This window comes from Eptatretus burgeri, chromosome 4 (genome assembly GCF_056783735.1).
Source record: "Eptatretus burgeri isolate ZD-2024b chromosome 4, Ebu_testis_v1, whole genome shotgun sequence".
NCBI classification, from domain to species: domain Eukaryota; kingdom Metazoa; phylum Chordata; class Myxini; order Myxiniformes; family Myxinidae; genus Eptatretus; species Eptatretus burgeri.
The window spans coordinates 124,054,276-124,076,804 of record NC_140964.1 but is presented as its reverse complement, the minus strand read 5'-3'; the positions used below and the strand labels follow the sequence as shown (position 1 = coordinate 124,076,804).

At 42.2% G+C, this 22,529-nt stretch overlaps 1 protein-coding gene across 6 annotated transcripts in view; it reads left to right on the top strand.

Annotated features, from left to right (window-relative positions):
* Positions 1 to 22,529, top strand: part of NPHP4 (nephrocystin 4) — a 571,934-nt gene that overhangs the window by 517,530 nt on the left and 31,875 nt on the right. For 5 of the 6 annotated variants that reach the window (XM_085876134.1, XM_085876135.1, XM_085876132.1 and 2 more), the window contains 4 exons: positions 13,321 to 13,425; positions 16,286 to 16,442; positions 17,869 to 17,952; positions 19,569 to 19,653. In XM_085876134.1, coding sequence (XP_085732260.1) covers positions 13,321 to 13,425; positions 16,286 to 16,442; positions 17,869 to 17,952; positions 19,569 to 19,653 — 431 coding nt within the window. The remainder of the gene's footprint in view (positions 1 to 13,320; positions 13,426 to 16,285; positions 16,443 to 17,868; positions 17,953 to 19,568; positions 19,654 to 22,529) is intronic. The other variant, XM_085876131.1, reaches the window with a different exon arrangement.

Below are 22,529 nucleotides of genomic sequence, written 5' to 3'. Positions count from 1 at the left end.
CGGGAACAAATATACAGGTGTATATATATATATATATATATATATATATATATATATATATATATATATATATATATATATATATATATATATATTTATATATATACATATATACATATATATATACATATATATATATATATATACATACATACATACATACTTATAAACAAGATGAGAGTTTTAGGAATATATAGATGAATTTTTTTTTTTGAACTTGCATTGGGACAGACGGCAATATTCGTCATCTACATCACAAAATATAAAACGTGATTATTGCCACAAATCATCTTTGTGATTTGGGTAAGGCCATTTATTCCTGATACGTGTAACGCCCTGCAATCCATGCCTGCAGAAAAGTTTTTTTTTGGAACACTGACCCTATTTTCCAAATAATCATCATGTAACTGTTTAAAAAAAATTCGAAATAGGTAGGCCTCCGATGTTGAAAGTTTTGTATCAATTAATCCAGTGGTTGTGCAGAAAACAAATTCAAAAGCGAATAAATGTAAAAAGTGAGGGCCGAGGCCGGCATGCCACAACGTGGTCAACTGTTGTTTTGGACGCCTATTATTAGTTGAACCAGCAGGGAACGCTAGAAATTCCATGTACAGTAACATAAAATGCGACTTCAAGAGTTGCTACAACAAGCCGGTGGTAAGTATTGAGGAACTGAGCACTCCGGTAGACCCTTCAGTTCCAGATCATCCTCCAGCGACCATCAAAGAGCACATGGTCTATCTCCTTTGCCACACCGCCAGCGTTGGAATACCAAGTCCAGCGATGAGCTTGTGGGTGCTGAATCCATGAACCAGCCACCCTAAGTCCATGACTTCTTGCAAAGTCAAGGAACTTAGTGCTATTTTGGTTCACAGTTCCAATTGGTTCACCAACTCACGTCTCATAACCATCCCTATCAGTTCCAGTCGATGCATTGAAATCCCCCAAGGCAAGAAGTGTATCTCGCTTGGGGCAATGATCAACCACAGACTCGAGTGTGGCATAGAATGCATCCTTCACGGTGAGATTACTCGCCTCAGTCAGAGGAAACAAAGAGACCAGGGAAATGACACCCAAGGAGTGACAAATACTTCGTCTCATAATAAGCTCATTCACAAGCGTTACCTCACTTATCATTGGATTCAGCTTATTGCACACAGCTACAGCAACTCCCTGGGTATGGTAACCATCAGAGTGACAAGAACAATAGTAGGTGTAACCACCCGCCATGATCTCGCCGCAATCCGGTTTCCGAACCTCAGAGTGTGCTGCAATACCGATGTCCAAACGTTTGAGCTCAGATGATAACAGAGACAGGTGATCATCCTCTCTTTGGGATCAGACATCCCAGGCACCCAGCTGAAGGGACCGCCTCAGGTTAACCCCAGGAGACTGATGTCTGGTGGACGACACTTCAGCACCACCTCAACACACTCTCCCCCAATCTGACCCAGGAATGTTACCCCGACGTTTCCCTCCTATCGTCAAAGATTGGGGGTCCCGAAGGCTTTGCCCCAATCCCGTCATCCGGTGAGCTGCCCTGTGAAGGGCAGCTGCACAGGAGGTACTCCCACGGAGTGGATTTTCAGATATGTTTTTATGCTTTTGGAATGTTTTGTGGAAGGAAGGGTTTGCCAGTGGCCAGAGTGCAAATCCTGCCACCAACCTCCTCAAAAAAAAGCAACCCAACTGCAGGAGGACGTCCGCAGACACAGTTGGGCACGCGATATGGATGGCTGTTGGCTCACAAGGAGCTTGTCCGCCCTTTGACAGGTTTTGTGTTTAATCCTGCTGGGTGTCCATATCCAAACACGTTCCTCACCAAAAAACTTGGTGGGGAAGACGGTTTTGTCGCCGACAACCCGAACACGAAACAGGTTAGTACAGGTTTACATGGTACCTTTAGCAAGTCTCAGTTCTAATCTGACCTGACCTGACCTGACCTGACAATTTCAGGGCATCTTTATTAATCCCTGAACGTTTTAACTTCCAAAGTTAATCCTCTTGGAGGAGTGGATGAAACGTACAACATACATACATACAGTGCCTATAAAAAGTCTACACCCCCTTTTTATTGTATACAATGTTGAGGCTCGTATGAGAGCTTACACATAGAACGTACAACAAGGGGAGCAGGAGACGAGAGGGGTGGGAGAGGGAAGGACAAAACAGTGTGGAACAGAGACATGAGATCTGTGGAAGGGAGCGAGATGGAGCAGGGTACACGGGGTAAACAAGATAGACACTACAGGAATGTTCAGGTCCTTGCACAATAGGGACTTTCAGGAAGGAAAGCAGGGAATTTTAAGGAGGTGTTTTGGGGTGGATTAGTGGGGTTAGAAAATATCATAGTCTTGGATGGGGAAGACGAGTGATGGTGCTGAACAGTTGTTTTGAAGACCTGGAGGGAAGAGTGGGATTGAAGAGAGTGTGGGAGTTTGTTCCAAAGGTGGGGAAAAAAGGAATAAAAGAGTGAAGGTGAGCAGTGATTCTTGATTTTGGTAGTTTTACCAGAAGGGGGTTACTGGCGGACCTTGAGCGCCCTGTGGAAATATGGCGGGGGGGGGGACATATCTCAGACAGAGCAGGGGGTAGTAAGTCCCATGAGGAGACAGTTGAAGACAGAAAGACCACCGACCTGTCTGCGGTAAAAGTGAGGCACCCAAAGACCCAGCTTCATCGCGGGAGATACCAATGATCCGAAATGTCATGGTTTCCAAGCGTGAAGCAGAGAAAGGTGAGAGGCAGGAGTCCCAGTCCAGAGTGGAGAGCAGCACTCCATCAGGCTGCACACGAAAACTTTGCATGTTGTCAGGAGCTCAGGTGTGCCAAGGAAGGATTTTTCACGAAGGAGGATGCCCAGTCGGTGACTGGCTTTGGAGACCAGCTTGTAAATGTGGCTTTCCGTTCCCTGTTGTTCCTGTTGTTCCTGTTCCCTCAATCAGCTGTTCCCTTTCAAATTTTTCACCTTTTGTTGCCTTGTAGCCTGGATTTAAATTGCATTAAATCAGACTTTTTCCACAATTTATTTAACATCAAATCCACAGCTTCCAGGTGAAAAACAAATTTCAGAAAATTAATTTAAAATGCAAAACGAGAATATCGTTGTTGGTTAAGTGACTTTTTATAAAAGCATAAATTATAAAAGCGATTGAAGCAATTGAAAATTATATTCCAAAAAGCAATTGAAATTTATAGCAATTATAAAAGCAATTGAAAATTAGCTCAGGTGTAACCCATCACCTTCAAAATCACACACCAATTTAATTGGACTCTACCTATGTCAAACTGCAGTGATTCTGATAATTTCAGAATAAAATCAGCTGTTCCTTTAGGTTTCCTTTGCTTTATAGTGCATTTCACAACAAAGCCTCAACCAATGAGAACCAAGGGGTTTTCAAAAGACCTCCGGGATAAAATTGTGGAAAGGCACAGTTCAGAGGATGTGTATAGAAATATGTCAAAGGCCTTGAATATCCCTTTGGGCACAGTCAAGACAATCATTAAGAAGTGGAAGGCGTATGGTACCACCAAGACCCTGCTTAGATCAGGTTATCCCTCCAAACTGGATGACCAAGCAAGGAGGAGACTGATCAGAGAGGCCACCAAGTGGCCAATGGCAACTTTGAAAGAGCGACAGTCCTTTATGGCAGACTGGTCACTGTGTGCATGTGACAACAATATCCCAAGCACTACACAATCTGGCCTGTGCGGTAGGGTGGCAAGAAGGAAGCCATTATCTTAGGTGCTCATCCTGGTGTTGGTTTAGCAGTAAGGGTGGTGGCTTGGGATCCTGGGGTCCTGAGTTCAAGCTCCGTTGGCTGCTGAATTAACACCAGGGGGTTGACTCAGCCTGTCGTCCTTCCGAGGTCGGCGAAATGAGTACCAGTGTAGCAGCCAAAAAAACCCAAAAAAGCCTGCACACAAAGGGAAGGGGTGTAGAGGGATTGATTAAATCTGTTGTTGATGCAGCACAGGCATGATGGGCCGAATGGCCTCCTCCTGTGCCTAAATCCCTTGTAAATCCTTCTAAATTACTTTAAAAAGCCCACCTTGACTCCCATTTGAGGTATACAAAAAAAACTTTCCCGAGATTCTGAAGCCATGTGGTGAAAAGTTTTGTGGTCTGACGAAACCAAGATGGAACTTCTTGGCCTAAATGCAAAACATTATGTTTGGCGCAAACCCGACACAGCACATCACCCATATAACACCATCCCGACTGGGAAGCATAGTCGTGGCAGCTTCATATTATGGGGATGTTTCTCATCATCATGGACTGGGGCACTTGTCAGGATAGAAGGGAACATGTATGGAGCAAACGACATAAAAATCCTCGAGGAAATCCTGCTGCCCTCTGCAAGAAAGCTGAAATTAGGACGGTAGTTCACTTTTAAGCATAACAACGACCCAAATCACACAGCCACAGCTGCACTGGAGTGGCTGAGGAACAAAAAACATAAATGTGCTTGAGTGACCCAGTTAGAGCCCCGACCAAATTCCAACCCAAAATCTGTGGCATGACTTAAAGATTGCTGTCCATCATCGCTCCCCACACAACTTCACTGAACTTTTAACAGTTTTGTACAGAAGAACGAGTAAATATTGCCCAATCAGCGTGTGCGAAGTTGGTAGAGATCTAACCCAACAGACTCACAGCTGTAAATTCTCTCAAAGGTGCCTCCACCAAGTATTAACTCAAGGGAGGTGGACACTTATCCAACCCAAGATATTATAGTTTTGTATTTTTAATTAATTTTCTGTAATTTGTTGGACTTGTTTTTTTCACCTGGAAGTTTTGGGTTACAATGTGCAAATAAAGGTTAAAAAAGTCTGATTTAATGCAATTTAATTCCAGGCTAAAAGGCAACAAAAGGTGAGCATTTTGAAAGGGGATATGGACTTTCTATAGGCACTTTACATCATCATCATCATCATTCGCCATCCCATACATGCAACATACTTTCCCTCCATTATACGGAGATTGCCTCATCAGTGACTACAAACATGGTGATGGATGAAGACTGACTGAGAACATCGTAGATACTTGCAGGCATCTGTCCTGTCCTGGCTCTGCATAACCAAGCCATCGGCGGTTCACATCACTGCCGCACCATCTCTCTCCGGTGCACCCTTCCCCTGCCTAGCCTCAAGTAGATTCCATGTTACATACTTGAATCCAATCGGGAATAGAAGAACTGATTTCAAGGAAAAGCTCTTTTTGTTCCTGCACTGAGTCATTATGCCATAAATAACGAAGTGGACTGATGTGGCATTTGAGCTTAACTCGTTGGCGTGATTCAGGATTGGCTCAAGGTGAGCTCACATTGCAGGTGGGTCGTGGCATAAAGAATCGGTTGAAGTGCGGAATGGCATTAACTTGTCAGACAGGTAACACACACCAGGATGTAAAATGACTTGCTTGTGTGATGCCCCAAGATGGACACTTTGGATATCATCTCCATATTTTCCCATGTAATTTTCCGAGAAGTCAATGTGGACTACAATCTCAATTTCCCAGTTTCCCAGATTTCCCAGACTACAATTTCCCAGATTTTTTTTTTTTCTTCAGATGGTGGAGCATGTCGTTTTGATATCTGATGTTGAACACATGGGGGTGGATGCTGATGTTTGTTTTTCAAACTCTTGGAATATTTTCCAATCAGTTTATTTTACCTCTTCTTCAACTGTCACATGGACTGTAATTTTCTCCACAACACAACCTCTGGAATGCTTTTCACGTTATTCTTTCATGTCAACCCATCGGTATCACAAGACATTTTGCATTTGTTCCTCCTGTTGGAAAACTGGCAACCTCTTGTCCCGCCACTCTGAACATCATTATACATGCAAGTTTTTGTTTTTTTTACTGACATCACAACCATCTTAAATTACAGTAGATCCTGAGCAATAGCTGGTGAGATCGCAAGTGTCTTGAAGAGTGTATCTAGATTGCTTTGGAGCTTGCAGACGTATGTGCCATGCATGATCTTTGACATGAGGAACAACATCCCAGAACGGTTTGAGGATACAGAACTTTGAATATGAGATCTCTTATAAATTTTCATAAGCTATTTTTTGCCAAGATTTTGAACATTGTCAGTTCGAACCCTTTATTCTTCTTCACTTTTCTCGTGGGTACAGTGTCCCTTTTGCCTAGTTCCATTATGGCGTTATCTCCACACTTACATCTACGCTGTCTAGCCTGGCCTTGAATATCGACCCAGCTATAAACTGTCGCCTGGGGTTTCACTAGCAGGGTGAATCAGCAATGTGTGCGCTGTCCTGCGGATGGATGTCAAGCAGGCATCCCGTCTACCGACATTAATTTATGGACCTCAAAGATGTCATGGTATCCTTTGCAAAGAGTCGGCGAGCAATCACCGGCATCCTGAACGAATTCAAAATTCCTGTCCTAACCTCGTGTTCCCCCTGTTCCAAGGGAACAACGTGCAAAAGAGTCGACCTCCCAAAGGGGTCGATATGCCAAGTACTAGTAGCAGTAGTATTCGTAGTAGTAGTTATCTTGCTTGATAATTCCACGATGTTTGTCATCATCACATCTGATACAGAATCCGCACGTTTCTTTATCTTAAAATCGATGATACCTTCATTAATTGCTGTTTGTGTCTCTTTCAGGCATTTTATTGTTTTCTGAGCATGGGTAATCAGATGATACTTTATCGGGTTTTACCCTTTATCAGTCTCGATCAGAGCATTGCCACACTCGGTATCCAATACGTCTGGTATATTTCTCCTTGAGTTCCTTCATTAGTTGAAAATGAAAAACTTGAGTCTCACTGGATGAGGAACATCTTGAGTTCGTTTCAGTTGAGATTATGATTCGGTGACTGGTAAGTCATTCATCGGGAGAGTTATTTTCTCTGCCACGAGTAACATCTTTTTTTTTTGTAGCATCCGGTTGCCCAATCTTCTTCAACCATTTTTGCTTTCAACTTCTCTATTTCATGGTAGAGAAGTTGAAGCGTAATTTGACCTCATTGACCTCGGAGCATAATTTCCTTTTTCTCTTTCTATTAAATGTGATTTTTGCAGTGCTGCAAGATCATGTGGCATAGATGGGGAGGTAGATGTGGGTGTTACTACTTGGGTTTCAATGTTCTTCATGTTTTTTTTGTTTTTTTTACCTGTTGGTGTGAATTAATCTTGTTCACGTGCTACCAGCACCTTTCTCTTCGTTGTGTCCTTGCTGACCTAATTATTATTGGCACAAACCGCTGCCTCTGTCTTTTTCTTTCCTTTGCCAACAATGTATCCCTTGTTTCTTGGTTTATTTTTTTTGTGTCCGAACAATGTTTTTCTCTTCCAGCCACAGACAAAATCATATCCGTGCGAAGAAAAACATACCAGTCAGTTAAATTACTTGAAGTATTCATGAGACTCATTTTGAAATTCACGAGTTGCACTAAAATTGGATGACATACAATGGAATTATATCGTTCTTCATATCCCAGAATGCATCTATCTTCTTTTAGGCATGATCACTTCACACATGATATAACTGAATACACGCAAATGCAGTATATGCATCCTTTGTACCATTTGGATACTTCTCAGTATATGCATCGTTTTGAAGCGAAAAAAAAAGGAGGAATCCAATCATACATTCAATTGCAGTCATAAATGCAAATTAGACAGGTCCTCCATGGGACAGAGTGTTTTTTATTGAAAGTGCAAATGATATTGAAGAAATTTTAAATGAAAAACTATAAACTTCCACTTTAATTTTAAGTGATATCCAATATATGAGGTCCGTCTAAAAAGTAACGGGACTGAGCCTGCTGTGTGCTCCATTTACACAACTTGAATGAACGGGTTGCGTCACAGTCTTTCGCAACATTTCAGCAAAATATATGATTGGTGATGGTTGACTGCACTCATTGTGTGATTTTTTTTTACAGGTCGTGCTTTACACGTTGTCTAGTCTGAGTCGGCACGCTGCGAGTCGTGAACAGAGAGCCAATCTGAAGTTTCTTGCCAAGTTTGGCAAAACACCTTCCGAATCCTTTGCAATTCTGCAGCAAGTCTATGGGGGAAGAAACGATGTCATGTACACGTGCATTTTAATGGCATAAGAGGTTCAAAGAGGGACGGGAGGAGGTTGAAGACGATCCACATCTGGACGACCTTCAATGAGCAGAATGGCGGGCAACATCGAGCGTTTGAAGCAGATGGTCCGTGCAGATCGTCGACTCACGGTGTGGATGATTGCTGAGGAACTTTCCATCAACAAGGACACTGTCTGGAGCATCATCACTGAAAATCTCAAAATGCGCAAGATGTGCGCAAAGATGGTCCCCAAGCTGTTGTCCGAGGACCAGAAACAGCAAAGAGTCACTGTCTGTCAAGACATTATTGAGTGCCTCGAGGACGATCCCGACCTGCTCGGGAGAGTCATTACTGGCGATGAATCGTGGAAATTCGAATACGATCCCGAGACCAAACGGCAGAGTCGTCAGTGGAAAAGTCCGGAATCACCAAGAACAAAGAAAGCAAGGATGTCGAAGTCGAAGGTCAAGGTGATGCTCATCACGTTTTTTGACATCAAGGGCATCGTCCACTTCGAGTTTCTACCACAGGGTCAAACAGTGAATCAATATGTAGACAAGGAGATCCTTCAGCGCCTCATGAGATCAGTCTGGGCCAAGAGGAGGGATCTGTGGGAGAACAACGCCTGGGTGCTCCACCATGACAACTCCCCTGCTCACAGTGCCCTGAGCATTTGACAGTTTCTGGTGAAGAGGAACATGTGAACTCTGGAGCATCCTCCGTATTCGCCAGACTTGGCCCCTTGTCATTTTTTTCCTATTCCCCAAGCTCAAGGGGGTGATCAAGGGGACCCGATTTCTTGATGTGGAGGCCGTCAAAAAGGCTGTGACGATGGAGCTCCGGAGGATTCCAAAAGAAGCCTTCTGTGGGTGCATTGAAGCATGGAATTAGAGGATGGACAAGTGTGTGAGACTGGAGGGAAACGATTTTGAAGGGGACAAGCTGTGATTTCAATATATTTTTAGGAATAAAATTTCTGTGAAGTAAGTCCCGTTACTTTTTAGACGGACCTCGTATTAAGAAGAAAGTTTGTTTGGTTGTTCGTTTATGCATTCAGACCCTGTAGGAACCAGTGCAATCAAACTTTGCATGGCCTTGTCTTTCATTCAGATGAAGGTCTGAACTCAAAGTCTGAACTCTCAAACCTCTCTCCCTCCTCAAAATCCTGGTGGCGTTTAATCAAATCTGTTTCTGGTGTATGTTCCCCCTCCATCCCCTCCCTTACCTCAAATGGCCGCACTGCTGATTCCACACGTGATAAAGCTGAATGTCTAAACTCGGTGTTTGCAGCTAAATCTTGTGTCCTAAACCCATCACTATCTCTACCCACTTTACCCAGTCGCACCCAACTGTCCCTGGACTCTGTGTCCTTTTCTCCTAACAAGGTGGAGAGCTTCCTCTCAAACCTCGAGTCAGATTCTGCAACCGGTCCAGACGGTATCAGCCCACGTGTCCTCAAAGCCTGCTCTTCTGCTCTTGCTCACCCTCTCTCTGTTCTATTCACCCTCTCATTTGCCCAAGGTCATCTGCCATCTGCTTGGAAGTCTGCTAACATCACTGCCCTGCATAAAAAAGGTGCAAAAACAGATCCCTGTAACTACAGACCAATCAGCCTTCTCCCAATCATCAGCAAGGTGATGGAATCCATCATCGCTTCAGACATGAAATCCTTCCTCTTCTCCAATGGCTTGATTTCCAATCATCAATTTGGTTTCATACCAGGTCACTCTACCCTGGATATGCTGCTTCTGCTCTCCCATCAATGGATGGAGGTCCTCAATGCCAGACAGGAAATCCGAGCCGTATCCCTGGACATATCACGTGCTTTTGACACAGTCTGGCACCCTGCCCTACTCACCAAACTCTCTTCCCATGGTATTCAAGGCCATCTCCACTCATGGCTCGCAGACTTCCTCTCCTGTCGCAGTCAACGTGTGGCCCTAAATGGAGTTCTTTCATCCCCTCTTCCTGTGCAGGCTGGAGTTCCTCAAGGTAGCGTTCTGGGCCCCGTTCTTTTTCTGGTTTTCATCAATGATCTCTCGGACTCTCTGGAAAATCCTCTATTTCTCTTTGCCGACGACTGCACCCTCTGCCGTACCATCTGTCATCCCTCAGACCGGCAAGCAGCAGTTTCTTCGCTCACTGCAGATCTGGATAAAATCACAAACTGGTCCAACACGTGGAACATGTCTTTCAATCCAGACAAATCTCACACTCTCACTATGTCTCTTCGAAAGGATCGTTTACAAAACCCCCCCCCCCCATCCACTTTCTCAACAATCCTCTGGAAGAAGTCTTTTCTTTCAAGCTTCGAGGTCTCACTATCTGCCATGACCTTTCCTGGGAAAGTCACATTTCCAACCTCGCCTCAAAAGCCAGTCGCCGACTGGGAATCCTCCGTCGTGCTAAGTCCTTCCTCGGCCCTCTTGAGCTCCTGACCACTTACAAAGCTTTTGTCCGTAGCCTGATGGAGTTCTGCTCTCCCCTCTGGGCTGGTGCTCCTGCCTCCCACCTTTCTCGGCTTCATGCTGTCGAAACCAGGGCATTTAAGATCATCGGCATCTCCCACAATGAAGCTGAGTCTTTGGGCCTCTCACTCAATCACCGCAGGTTGGTCGGTGGTCTTTCTGTCTTCTACCGACTCCTCTCCAGCCTTGCCCCCCCTGCTCTCTCTGCGATTTGTCCCCACCACATTTCCACAGGGCGCTCAAGGTCCGCCAACAACCCCCTTCTGGTAAAACTACCAAAATCACGAATCACTGCTCATCTTCACTCTTTCATTCCTCTTTTTTCCCGCCTTTGGAATAAACTTCCTCACTCTATTCTTTCCCATTCTTCCCTCCAGGCTTTCAAAACAGCTGTTCACCACCACCTCTTATCTTCCCCCATCCAAATCCTCGATCTTTTCTACCCCCGATAATCCACCCAAGCCCACTTCCTTCATTTTCTCCTGCTTTCCTTCCTGAAAGTCCCTGAAATGTCCATCTTCTCTTCGCCATGTTCCCCGTCCCATCCCCATCCCTCTCCCTTCCACAGTTCACCTAATGTGTCTGTTCCCCACTGTTTTGTCCCTTCCACTCCCGCCCCTCTTGTCTCATGCCTCCTTGCTGTGAGTTGTGTGTTAGCTCTCATACGAGCCTCGACCAACGTATACAAAAAAAAAAAAAAAAAGGTCAAGGGCTATGTTTTGGATAAAAAATGACCTCAGATAAAACAAGATAATTGGCCTACAGGCCTCGATTGGGTCTTGTGCTAATACACTGCCTTGCTTCCTTTTTTTCCTGTGAGTGATTGAGTAATATGTATTGTGAAGATCTTGTTTTGAAGTTGTAGTGAAGTGTTTTCAACAACACAAATTTAATTAACGCGTTTACACATGCACCTGGTATTACAAAGATTGCTTTACACAGGTTTATTGTAACACTTCCATGTTCAGGGTTTGGGCGAGTATGTTGCTTACACACTGCGTCAAGCGAGTAATTATTATGTATTGTGAAGATCATATGTTGAGGTCATATGTATGCAAGCTAATAACAGAAACTGTGTATTCCCTTGGTACGTTTCTCCCTTATTTCGAATTCCGTTAAGAAATATATTAACCTACCTTACTTGCATTATAAATACTCTCAAATGCCACCAAAAAAAGACCCCTGATGGATAGAAACAAATCGGATGCAAAGAGAATGTCATCTCCAGGTCACTTGAGACTTCAGAGCAGACACAGGCTCAGGTTGAGGATCAATGTGCAAGACAAGCAGTCTCCAGTGCAGCATGTTGGGAACCCTTAGAAGGTGAAGCATTTCGATACAAGTCCAAGCGCATTTTGCAACACCGAAGATTGGTAATTCATACAAAATCATAAAGCCAACATTCCCCAATTTTTCATGCATGATATATTTAAATACATATTTCATTGAATTTCCCCAGGCATTGCCAGATACTTCAGATGGTATAACATAAATCAAAGAAAATTAAACTCCTAAAAGAACATGCCCACCATGTTACTTTATTGAGAAACAGACATCGAAAGTAGTGGGACAAGGTTTTGGCACTTTGCTGATAAATGACCCGGATGCACAACAGCATGAACAGTGGAGTTGTAGATGAAAGAGGGACAGTGTCTTAGCAGATGCAGTTAAGCTCAGAGCTACAGATGGGAGAGACAAGCAAGAGGCAGTGGGCAGCAGATGTGAAATGCTGGAGGGAAGATCTCAAGATAACAGACTAAGTAAGACAGTTCCACAGGCCACATTAGAGGAGAATTAATACATTGATGTGATATTTAAGTTTAGACCTCACGAAGGGAACAAGAAACAGATTCCACAAAACCATGAATATGTTGTTTGAGAGTGTTCATTTCAGCTTTGGATTTGCTGTCTTAATACTTTTGATATTATAGTGTGAAAAGGTAATCATCATCATGTACCATGTTCTGTGCAGAGCGTCGGTTCTGATGAAGCAGTTTCAAGAAAGAAAATGGTAGTGCATTTCAGTAATGATACAATTTAATGTGGTATTATACTGTTTAGACCAGTCTCGTCATTATAATCCTTCCTCTGTACAAGCAGAACTTTGTGCTTGGGAAATACGAAGCAAATAATTTCCTATGTTAAAGGACAAAACACACCGGTGAGTCAGCTTGGTGATATGGCTGAGCAAATTTGAGGTGAGCGTGGGGAAAGAAAGCTCCATGGAAGTAGTAAATCAGGCTCTTGGGAACTACCAATTTATCATTTTGTTGGCTAAGGCCATGTACAATTATACTGTGCTCGCTTCGCATGGGCTGTTCAGCACGGATGAGCCCTGGTGCTTCTGAAAGGAAGTAAAAACAAGTGATCCTTATAAAGCACAGATTGCCAACATTCCTGGTTTTAAATTTAACAAATTGTGCTTAGTGTGGTTTTTTTTGTTGTTTTTTTTTTGTCCTCTCTCAAATGTAGGTTCAAAAGTGCATGTTTTTTTTTTTTCGTGTTGATGATTCAATTACATGTACATTCAAATTGCATGTTCATACTTAGTCTTGCATGAAGTATAGTCTTGCTGATATGTGTTCGAGAATGACTGGTTAATTCTGCAAACTTTTTATTCTTGAGTGTACAGCATGCACTGCCTCTTTAAATCGTGGATGTGTGATAATGCCCCGTAGAGATTTTTGACTCTCGCTCTTGTCCTTGCCACTTTGGCCTCCCTCTCTCTCTCTCATTCCCCCTCTCTCGTCTCTCCCTCTCCTTCTTCCTTTGTGCAATGCAGTGCCATAAAAATGATGAAGGCAAGCAGTTCTCTACATCTGCTTTTCAGCCAGCACAAGGCTTTACCTCAGCAACGGAAGTAAAGGTCAAAATCCAGGAAGTTAAGGTCAGAGTCAACATGTGAACACATGATCGCCTCTCAACTGTGCCAAAAATTACAGCTAAATTGAGACACTTTCCTGCAGGGTTTTCATTTGAGGATAGAAAGTATTTTATCCTCAAAGTGAATAGCAAATGTTTTGCCGTTTCATTTGTGAACGGTCATAAGCTGGTGTCCCTGCAATTAAGACCGATAACATTCACTTTCTCTGTGCGTTAATGCATATGTGCAGAAAGCAATTCCTGCACTAAAGTCACATCGACGATTCTGTCCTATCTTCGTGAAACCTTATTTTTCCTAAAGTTTTTTTTCAGATTAAAAATAAAATATATAATTTCTTTCCACTGAAGAAACAAAGTTTCTAAACTGCTCAGATGATGAGACGATAGTTCATGAAGTTTATTTCTAGATGTCAAAAGCTGTGCCCTTGTCTGCTTCACACAGCGCTACCTTGACATTCATGCTGCTCTCTAAAGCTTTCCCATCGTTGGGTGCATTATACCTCCCGCCCTTTCCCTGGAACTGCATGTTCCCTTCAGATTATGTGCTCATTTCATCCATGTACTACATCAGCATGCCTCACCTTGCTGATGCTCAGAAACTGAAGCTTTTACATTACATTTTTTATTGTTCATGTTTTTATTTTGAAGATCATGGGAAAACTCTGGACATAAAATCCGAAATTATTTGTCCATCTTGGAGGCTTTTGAGTAAATTTACACCAAAACAGTGTGTTTGACTTGCTACATTGTAAGCTTGTTTTTCTTGATTTGGAATAACTGTCACATACTAGTGTTGACTTATGGGTCCCATGGTGGTCTTATTGGTGAGTACACTGGACTGTCATAGCAGATGTTGTGGATTCATATTTGGTTGAAGGCAACAGTATTTGGGATTTGGATTCTGTAAGCTTCTGCAACGTGAGCTAGCCTCAGGAAAATAATTTAGTTGTTATCACTGTTCATTTAAAAACCAACTTTGCTCAATATTGGCCTTCGGCGAGGAGGTAATCTGTTTGTCCCACCTGGTATTGTCGACGAGTGATGCCACTCCACATTGACGTGTGGGTGCGTGACCTATTGCCCTCAAGACAATTTATGACTGGTGTTAAAATGTTGTCTATCAAAAGGCAGCACTATCTCCCAAATGCCCCTTATCAAATAGAAAAAAAATTACTTCCTTACTTCGACTTTTAATTATCATTGTTCAGGAACTGTAAATCTTGAGATGCAACCTTCTGCCCTCACATTCATTACATTCTAGTATTCTTCAGAAGCCTGATTTAAAACTCGAATTTTTCCCCATTAATTAATAGACTGCCAAACTAATTCAATATTATGTATGCTGATGATGCGAAAATCCTAAACTCGATCATTCGTGAAAACCCCAAATAGATATTTCTACATGCTGGACAAGACATTCGGGGTAGGCTGGACAAGACATTTCTTTTATTTGTTATCGAACTGAAAGGTTTTTCAATCAATTTTTAATCTGATGATTCTCAGGGACTGCCAGCAGTATTGTTCTAGAAATAAAACATTGATAAAAACGTTTTCAACTGATGCAACTGATTGTAATTACCCCCCACACACAAAGCTGAAAGCACGGTTGAGCAATTGGTTCATGTCCGTCAGTCTGTCTGTAAACATCAGTTTATGATCGAGGAGCACTCCATTTAAATTGAACATTATATTTTTAACACAAATTGCAACTTGAATAGAAAGACAAGCCTGCCATTTAACAGTAGTTTGTCTCTGAATTTGTCCCATTCCTGCAAGAGCAGAGAGGAGTGAGAACTTTTTTTTTTCTCTGTCTGTCTGCCTGGCAGTCAAATAAAATTTAAAGTAATTTCAAACATGAAACTTACTGTTTTTAAGACGTTATAAAGAACACAACCAACAGGCACGAATAACTGGTGTAATGTGTTAGATAGGGTGGTGTAATCTATGCAGTGAAAACGGTGGTAAAATTCCGGAATTAATTTATTTGTACAATTTTTACAATCTTAAACGCTGGAGAACACAAATCACCTTTTTGTCACTTTCAAAATCCTTCCGTTTAGCAGTACTTGGACATGTTAAGTAGGGTGGTATACAACAGTGATGTATAAGACAGCTTCAACAGCGCTGAACTTCCAAAAAAATTATACAAAAAAAGTTTAATCTTTAAAATCATTATTTTATTTAAATTGAAGAACATACCTGAACACTGCATTGGGTAATGTGTTCTATGAACTCTCTAGTTTCAGCTGTTGTTCACACAATTGAGCAATTGTTCCCCAAGGCTGATCAAATGACGACAATGCACAGAAACTAACAGAAACAGCTTTTCTCATGGGTTTGAGCTTTGTCATACACAGCTTCTTCCAGCATCATAATGAGATTTAAAAAAAATCTAGTTCTTGATCTGTGATGCTTTATAGATGCTTGAATTTTTTGTTTGTTTGTTTGTTTTTTGGCTTCCTCTATGCATTGCCTGTTACTTGGTGTACAGCAATTTACTGTCTCGGGCATCTAAGGGGCCTGGCTCATCCATTGGGACCAATGTTCCTTTTGCTTATGTTTGCTAATCATTGAATGTTTTCAAAGATTGCTGTTACACGAGTTGTAAAATTAAACAGCGACAAGTTACACAAGTTGGTGGAAGGAAGACAATGAGCATCACTCATTTTGGCAATAATATAATTTCTATCAATTGCCATCTTTCATATTTCTGGAAGAGATATATTTCCTCAAAAAGAAAACATGCAGTCATGTTTCAGGTTAAAGATGCATCTGGTCTATTGCAAGTGATTATGGAGATCGCAGTGTGTGTGGAATTGTCGAGGTGTTATATTGTGTTGCAAGTGACAGGTGACTTTCTGCAGGTGTGCTTCACAGCTGAGGATGGTTTACCTTTGGCCACACTGCTGCTTGCGGTTCATCCTCAACCATATACCGTCAACAAGGCATTCCACTTTTTTCATCCTGAGCTCAGCTTCCTCAAGAAAAGCATCCACATCCCACCGTTGAGCACCTTTCACGGTCAGCAGAGCACGTCTTTATGGAAAGGAAAGGGTAACATGAAAAGTGGGAAAGGAAGGTTGGGTGGAGTATAGTATTTAGCATGGTATTGTATGTCTTCCAAGAATGATGTTTTTTTTTACAGAGTGGTGGATGACTGATGGGAAATATTCTAAAGATAATCTGGAGTTTGAAAATTTATTGTTCAATTATCATATTCTCATGAATCCCAAGGTCCAGTCTGCAGAGGACGTTCATCATTGATGGGTTTATAAGTGAAAAGACAATTTGATACTGAATGGAATACTCAAAGATCAATCGGTGATGAGAGAAGAGCGGGATGCAATCATTGTACATTTTTTTTAAATCGGTGCTGAATAACACCAAGCAGGTCGACTCAGCCTATCATCCTTCCGAGGTTGACAAAATGAGTACCAGCTTACTGGAAACGGGCAACTGCATCAACAGTTCAGCCACGCTCCCGGAAATGATGCAACCAGAAGCCACAGGCTGCATACTAAGAAATACAATTAATCATTTTGTTACTTATTTCTCTTTATGCTCTTATTTTTTTTCATATGGACATGCACTGCCCTCTCCTGGAACCTCCCAAGAATGGTTCTTCACAGACAGTGTTGATTGTTCACTCTCAGAAACAGCTTTACACCTTGACGAGGTTACCACGGACTTTTTTTTAACATTCAAAAAAGGGTCACAATCTTTAATTGGTGTTTTACTGTTCTTGATGTATTTATTATTAGCCTCGCTCAAAAGGGGGAATCTAGTGTGTGTGTGTGTGTGTGTGTGTGTGTGTGTGTGTGTGTGTGTGTGTGTGTGTGTGTGTGTGTGTGTGTGTGTGTGTGTGTGTGTGTGTGTGTGTGTGTGTGTGTGTGTGTGCGCGCGCGCGTACGCGTACGCGTGTACCTCTGTGTCCACATTCAGATCAGCTTTAATGCAATGCTCTAAGGTAGCCTACCTCAATAGGTAACCCCTGGTGTGTGAAGGGGTCACTGAGCCAAATACTTCATGAAAAGGCTGTGCATTGTTTAATGTTTGGTCTCCCGAAATTTTTGACAATTTCATGATAGTGTTTTCACAACTCACTTTGCACAAGATGTTAATTTGTTTTCCAAGATTCTGACACATTAATGGACACCTTTAAGAGTGATAATTAGTGTTCTTTTGGGTCAAGTGACAGAGAGTGTGCTCATCACAATGAGGCAATGTTCCACCATCAATTAACAAAAGATCCCTCAAACACCAAGGGAATTGAATGCTTATCTTTGCTCGGCTGTGGCTTGAATAATGTACTTTTTATCTATGGCTTCCTTTTCATCAGGCTGAAAACAAGTTTTGTGGCTAAATGTGTATGCTGTCAGTAAGATGGAGATTCAAATTCTTTATCTTCAAATTCTAATATCCTATGTATTTAATAATTCCCCCCCAGGGCAGCCAAATGCAAACACACAAGGACATGATCTGCAGGTGCGATGCAGTGACCCAAACATCATCTGTGACGTGTTGCATTCAGTAAGTGAGATTCATTAAAGATAATGGATATCAAATCAGGCGTGTGTGTGTGTGTGTGTGTGTGTGTGTGTGTGTGTGTGTGTGTGTGTGTGTGTGTGTGTGTGTGTGTGTGTGTGTGTGTGTGTGTGTGTGTGTGTGTGTGTGTGTGTGTGTCTCATTACAAGGACCCTGCTCTCAGAGAATAATAAAACTCATCTCGTTGGAAAGCTAATAATCGATCTACTTGGTTTTGTTTGTCCATTTAATCAGAAAGATGTATGTTTAAAAGCCCCTCTTCCAGGATGAAGGAGGAAGAAGGAGCGGAAATGGGAGCTTGATGCAGCGGTTCGAACAGTAACATTTATTATTCTACATCAGGAACCATTTACAAGGACATGGAAGGAGCACACACAATTATATACAGTAGTACTTCTTAAAGCAATATAAAAAAGTCTTTTACTTGGTCCCACTTCAAGTCACATGGCATTCCTGACTTGGACATGCATTGTTTCTTCTTCATAGCTGGACTGACAGCCTTCACAGACAAACCATTCCAGGATTGTAGCAGTTGAAAGAAAATGCCACCACCATTTTCTCAGAGCAATGTGGGATGGGAACCTTATGCTTCCTGTGAACACCACTCATATCCTGGAAGCTAATAAAGAAAAATGAAATCTTGAATGCATGGCAAAGAAAATCTGTTTGTCCCAGAGCAAGGATTTGGAGGGTTCACTTATCTGGCTATAAAAGATGGTAGAGCTTCCATGTCAGCCTGCACTGTTGCCCTCCACCCCACCCCCCTTCTCAGTTAAGTCAGCATTGGAAGCCAGAAGCATCTTGATGACAATAAAATGGTGCAAGTGTATAGCCAGCTTCACCATACTTGGCACTGAATAAACCCTTGACTCTGCCATCATGAAAGTAACTGAGGGGGAAGAAACCATGATCTCCCTCTGACGCAAGTAGATGAAAGCACCATTCAATCTGATGAAATTGTTGACGTGAGTTTATTCACAATCAAGTCATTACTCTCCATCTCACACACTGTGGCCTTCCTTGAAGGTTGCCACAGCCAGGTATTTCTCCAACCCATGGTTGGTCAGCAGCTAGTTGGATAGAAACACAGGACTGTCAGAATGCTGTTGTTGCTGAATCCACAGATCAAACTCACTGTCGTCACAATAACGAAGGAAAAACCCAAAAATATATTCCAAAAAAATCAAAGGACAGAGTTGCTGATGTGAACTGTCACGTGCAGTCACCCACTCCTCCCTCCTTTCCCCATCCGTGTTCTCTATATTTTATATACCAACTTCCCACATACATGACATCATTCTACAAAAATACTGTTAATGCATAAACAGAAAAAGTGGACGCATTTAAACTTTAATTGGATAGGTACCTTGAAGTACTGGGGATCAAGAGGTATATGAGTGTTGGCAAGATTGCACAGTCTTGATGGGCCGAATGGCCTTCTCCTGTATTGAAGTTTCTTCTTTGATTATTGTGTGATTGTTTGTTCATTTTTAATTCAAGAATGTGACTTTTATACACAGTAAAATGGCTGGCTTTGCTGATTGTCACGGTATCTGGCCGAGGTTATCTGTTTTAAATGCATTGTCCTTGTGTTCCCACTGGAGGGGCAGGAGCTTTCAGACGTGTTCGTGAAAGTTTCCACGGGCCAGTCACCCCAAGTGAAAAAGTTTTTTCTCCTGCTATACACGTGAGCAGCACATTTTGTCCTAATTACGAGTTCCTTTATTAACTTAACTATTCCTGTAACTTGTAATGTGTATGGCACTCTTTTTATTACTGTCCATCAGGATAGTGCAGAGGGAGTGCACTTCACTTACCTTTGAGCTGCTTGGTCTGGGTTTGATTCCTGACCTGACTATAAACTGTTGAATTATTGCTTTACTTGCAGTGCATGACATCACAATGTCTGCCTTCCTTCAAATGGATGTTAAAATAGGTTCCCCTTGTGCTAAAATGAATTGTATGTGAAAGATTGCACGGTGTCCCTTTGTGAAGATTAGGCAAGTTATTGCTGGCAAACTGAACAAATTACTGGCTAAATCGGCTGTGCTCGAGCATCAGGTCTGGCCAGCTGGTTTGTGAAAGATTTGGGCAAAAACCTTGCCCCACAAGAAGGTGGGAGTCATTGGGGCCTTTGAAGAAGTAAAAGTGAATTGTTCTTATTCCCAATCCATGTTTAAGGTCATCATAAAATATTAAATGACACATTTAATTACTTGCCTTATATGTAATTTTTATCCTTGGCAAGTAGCATAAGTGTCAAAATTGTCATGTATTTTGTACGGGATGAAAAAGTGCCATTGATTTGTGGCTTCTCAATGTACATGACTGTCTTTTCTTTACGTGTGTTTTGTTCAATGATCTTCCATTGTCTACACCTCCCACCCACCCCCCCGCCCCCCCAACTTCTTCCCTGTCACAGACATCACCCCTTCACCATCACCCTACCTTCAACCTAAGATCCTATCCTTGCCTCTTCCATAATAGTGTGGACCTTTAATATTTGAGGTCTTCGTTCAGATATCACTGATCACCTGTACGCAAATGTCAAGCAGTCCATGCGAACACCCAGGGTGAGTATGGAGTGTAGAGCAAGCACTGCTGCGGTTGGTGCGCCAAGGCCTTGCAAAGAGAAGGAGCTGCCACCTCAAGACCCGGTACCGTGTGTTCCCACACATCAACTCAAGACCGAGCGCATCGTGCTCCAGTGCCCGTAGCACTTTGTTCATCCCAATGGCGAGATCACTTGGAGCACTACTTGAGCTCCACCTTCTCAGATGCTCTTCCTCTTAGGCCTCAGTGGTCGTCCTCTTGTCCTCCTGCAACCACACTCGATTCTGCCATTCTCATGGGTCGACCTGGTTCCAACGCAGTGGTCAGGGCCACGTTCAACACATCGGTCATAGCCTCGGCGATAGACTTGGAGAGGTTCGGGCTATGTGGCTTCAAACGGCTCATCAAGTGACCAGCCACCCTGCATGCTACATCTTCAAGAGGAGGCCATGTCAAAGTGTCTCCCATGTGGTGACAATGGAACAAACCCTGACGTGACGTGCCCGTGATGTCACTGATGTTGCCATCACCATTGACATTTTGTTGTGTACCTGCATTCTCTTCCAAGCAGATGTTTCCACATCATAATATATCTCATAAAAAAAATCCTCCCTTATTTTTGTTCTCCACTTATCTTATATCATATTCCATACCACAATTTATCATTTCTTTTTTACCTGCCATATTTTTTATTCTTCTCATCGCCAAATAGCAACATTCTCATAGCTTCTCTTATAGAATAATGTTCAGATTATTTCATTGTGTGTGATGTACATCATCATGCACTTCATTCATCTTAAATGTATTGATAAGCTGTTCTAATTTTTGTGACATATTTATCTCATAATCCAACATAATGTCCAGCTATTCCTGACCTACACAATTCGCTTGTTGCACTCTCATTAACTTTACCTTTTTTAATCTGAAAAGCCGACAGTCATGTTTCACGTTGCAAGGGATCCGAAACGAGTCAACTTTTTGAAAATTCTTCATTGCCTTAAAAATGTGCTTTACAAACCCAAAACACTCCTGCAATACTTCAAATTCAAAGAACCCTCAAAAATCCTGATAGTTTGTTTAATTTCACTCTTAACAAACCGAAAACATTCAATTTGTTTATAATTTCTAATGTAACAATTCACTTCCGGTTCCGGGTTTGGAGCGACGAGAGGTCTCCTTGGGGGCTCCCTGCTGACGTTCTCAAAGTTAAGTTTCCGGTCGTTATGTGTCCCATTTTAACTGTTTAATGTTCTCACCTACATGTTACTGTGTGTTCCTAGTTCGGTTTTGTTTCAAAAATCGTGCTATTTTGTGAGTATTTTTGTCGACGTTCTTACCGGGTGTTTGAGGCCAAGGCCTTGGCCTAGGCTTGAGGCCAACCCGTTCCCCTCGGTGTTCCATCGTTTTTTTTTGTTGTTGTTGTTTTGTTTTTTCTCCCCATTACCTTCAATTTCCATCCTCCCCACTTTCCGAAATTCTCCCATTCTCCCAACTAATCTCTCTATTTCTTATCTCTAAAAAAATAAAAGTAAAAAAAACAACAACACGCTTACCTTCTCCCGATTCTGCTTCTTCTTCCTCTTATCTTCCTCCTCGTCTTCTTCCTCGATTTTTTTCTGCAACACTTCCATGACCTAATCTGTTGAAAACTCTCTCAAACATTAATAATAACAACAAAAACGATCTTATAATGCTTCATCTTCCTCTCACACATGTGGTACTCTTTACTGTTTCAGAATGCACTACTCTTCTACTATTTTAACAGACTGCTCTCATTTCGAGCTTTCCTTTATTCCTTGCCTAAAAAATCCAACTATTACAGCGCTTCTTCTCTCCATTCTCTGAATTCGCCTTCATTGCATCCATCAAGAATTGTGTTAAATCACATCTCTGACCTAAAACTTTTAAAAACCACAGTTTGCCATGGATGTTTGCTTTCCATCAACCATTCTTTTTTTCCAACTTCAGTGCCAACTCACCCCTTACTCTCAAAGAAACCATCCCACTCTT